Source organism: Bos javanicus, chromosome 7 (assembly GCF_032452875.1).
Source record: "Bos javanicus breed banteng chromosome 7, ARS-OSU_banteng_1.0, whole genome shotgun sequence".
Lineage (NCBI taxonomy): Eukaryota > Metazoa > Chordata > Mammalia > Artiodactyla > Bovidae > Bos > Bos javanicus.
In genome coordinates this window covers 41,661,391-41,663,418 of record NC_083874.1, presented here as the reverse complement: position 1 = coordinate 41,663,418, position 2,028 = coordinate 41,661,391, and the positions used below count along the sequence as shown (strand labels likewise).

The 2,028-nt window shown below is 40.0% G+C and overlaps 1 protein-coding gene across 1 annotated transcript; it reads right to left on the bottom strand.

The window, feature by feature from the left end:
* Positions 1 to 727: 727 nt before the first annotated feature.
* LOC133252032 (olfactory receptor 2T1) lies at positions 728 to 1,699 on the bottom strand. The gene has a single exon (XM_061424788.1). The coding sequence runs from the start codon at positions 1,691 to 1,693 to the stop codon at positions 728 to 730; it is 966 nt and encodes a 321-aa protein (XP_061280772.1). The 5' UTR covers positions 1,694 to 1,699.
* Between the last annotated feature and the right edge of the window lie 329 nt (positions 1,700 to 2,028).

Here is a 2,028-nt window from a genome sequence, read left to right as displayed (position 1 = left end):
ACTTGTACCCCTGTATGTTTCTCCAACATCTTAGAAATGCTTTCAGGAAAACAGTCTTGTCACACTGTCTTCTCTCTACAATGTCATTTGCTCTCATCCACCAATTTTAGTTTCTCTCACAAATAGTTCTTGATAATGTGTTGAAAACAAGCAAAAGTTAAATACGTTATTTCTACATAAAATTTAAAAAAATCACCTAATGATTTTAGCAAGTATAATGGCTTCTTGAGAAAATATGCTGTGACTTTTCTTATCATCTGACATCTTGGGATGTACAGTTAGCTATCTATCTGTCTTCCTAAATGGCTGGGTCAGAATATTAATATAAACCTAGAAAAAAAAAAAAGATTTCTCTTATCCTTAGATGGTGAGCTCTGTCTATACACTAGAATCATGTATGTTTGTAGTGCCATCTTCTGTCTTGTACTCCTTAACATACTTCATGCTATCTAAAGTCACATGCAATTTATTTTACCTCCAAAAGGTAAAATTGCTGAGTATGAAATTTTAGTTTGTGTTTCTGGAAATCACTGAGCATTTATCTTGAATACATATGAATAAGGCAGGAGGAAAGGAAGATGAAGGAAAGGAGACCAAGAAGACACACTTTTTATAATGATTTTTCCCCTCACATTTGAACCTATCCTCCAGTTTAATCTTTCACTGAGCATGGCCACATTGGTCAAAGAGGCTCCCATTCACCATTTGCATAGGAAGGAGCCAAGTGTCAAAAAGCATCCCCTGACACTCTCTGTGTACGCTTGAACCTGTCCAGTACCCTTTTCATAGCTCCAGTTACATCTTTGTTTCTCAAACTGTAGATGAGTGGATTAAGCATGGGTGTGAGGATGGTGTAGAACACAGAGAAGACTTTGTCTTGTTCTGGCCGGTGGTAAGAGTGTGGCAGCATGTAAGTGTACATGGCAGCCCCATAGAACAAGGTCACCACTGTCATGTGAGATGAACAGGTGGCAAATGCCTTCTTTCTCCCTTCCACTGAGCTCATGCGGTGGACTGTGGTCAGGATTTGAGCATAGGAGGCAATCACCACAGAGAAAGGAATCAGTAACATCAAGACACAACACACATACATCACTGTCTCATAGAGAGCTGTGTCTGCACAAGCCAATTTCAGGACTGCAGGTGCCTCACAGAAGAAATGGTTAATCTCCCGAGAGTTGCAGAAGGGGAAACTCATGGTTATGGGAGTTAGAAGAAAGCCATCTAAAGAGCCCCCAAACCAGGAACCTGCTATAATCATCCAGCAAACATGGCGGCTCATTAGGATTGGATAGCGGAGCGGGTTACAGATGGCCACGTAGCGGTCATAGGCCATGAGACCCAACAGGAAGAACTCAGCTCCCACAAGGGTGAGGTAGAGGAAGTGTTGAGCTGTGCATCCCACAAAGGTGATGGTCCTTTGATCCAGCAGGTAATCTACCAACATCTTGGGCACAATGGTAGAAATGTACATCATGTCAATGAAGGAGAGGTGGCTAAGTAGGAAGTACATGGGGGTGTGGAGGTGCGAATCAGTGCGGATCAGATATATCATGACCCCGTTGGCCATCAATGCAGTAAAAAAGATAATAGAGATGATGGCAAAAAGCAGGCCTGATGTTTCCTTTCTATTAAACAACCCCATGAAAGTAAAGTCTGTACAGGATGTGTTGTACTCTTCCATTGATCCCATGAGGGCACTCCTGTGACCTAGAATCTTTAAAATAAAACCATGATGTTTACAAAGAATTAACACAGCATACAGATTGATTGTTAAGAAGTAGATTTCTAAAAGTTGGAAGAAAACATTTAACATATTTTTCTTCATATTACTTTGCTACTGATACTTAGCAACTAGTCTATTCTAGAAGGGTTTTAAGTAAAATTCTTTTAAATCAATAATTCTTTAAATCATTGGACAAGATGACATCAGCAGATACTATCATACAACAGTGATACACATAACCACACTTAAGGATGCACAGCATGATATATGGTAGTTAAACATAACCTGGTCTGTTGCATATG

Excerpts from the sequence above, each read along its gene's own strand:
- LOC133252032 (XM_061424788.1), bottom strand. The coding sequence starts at position 1,693 with ATGGGATCAATGGAAGAGTACAACACATCCTGTACAGACTTTACTTTC.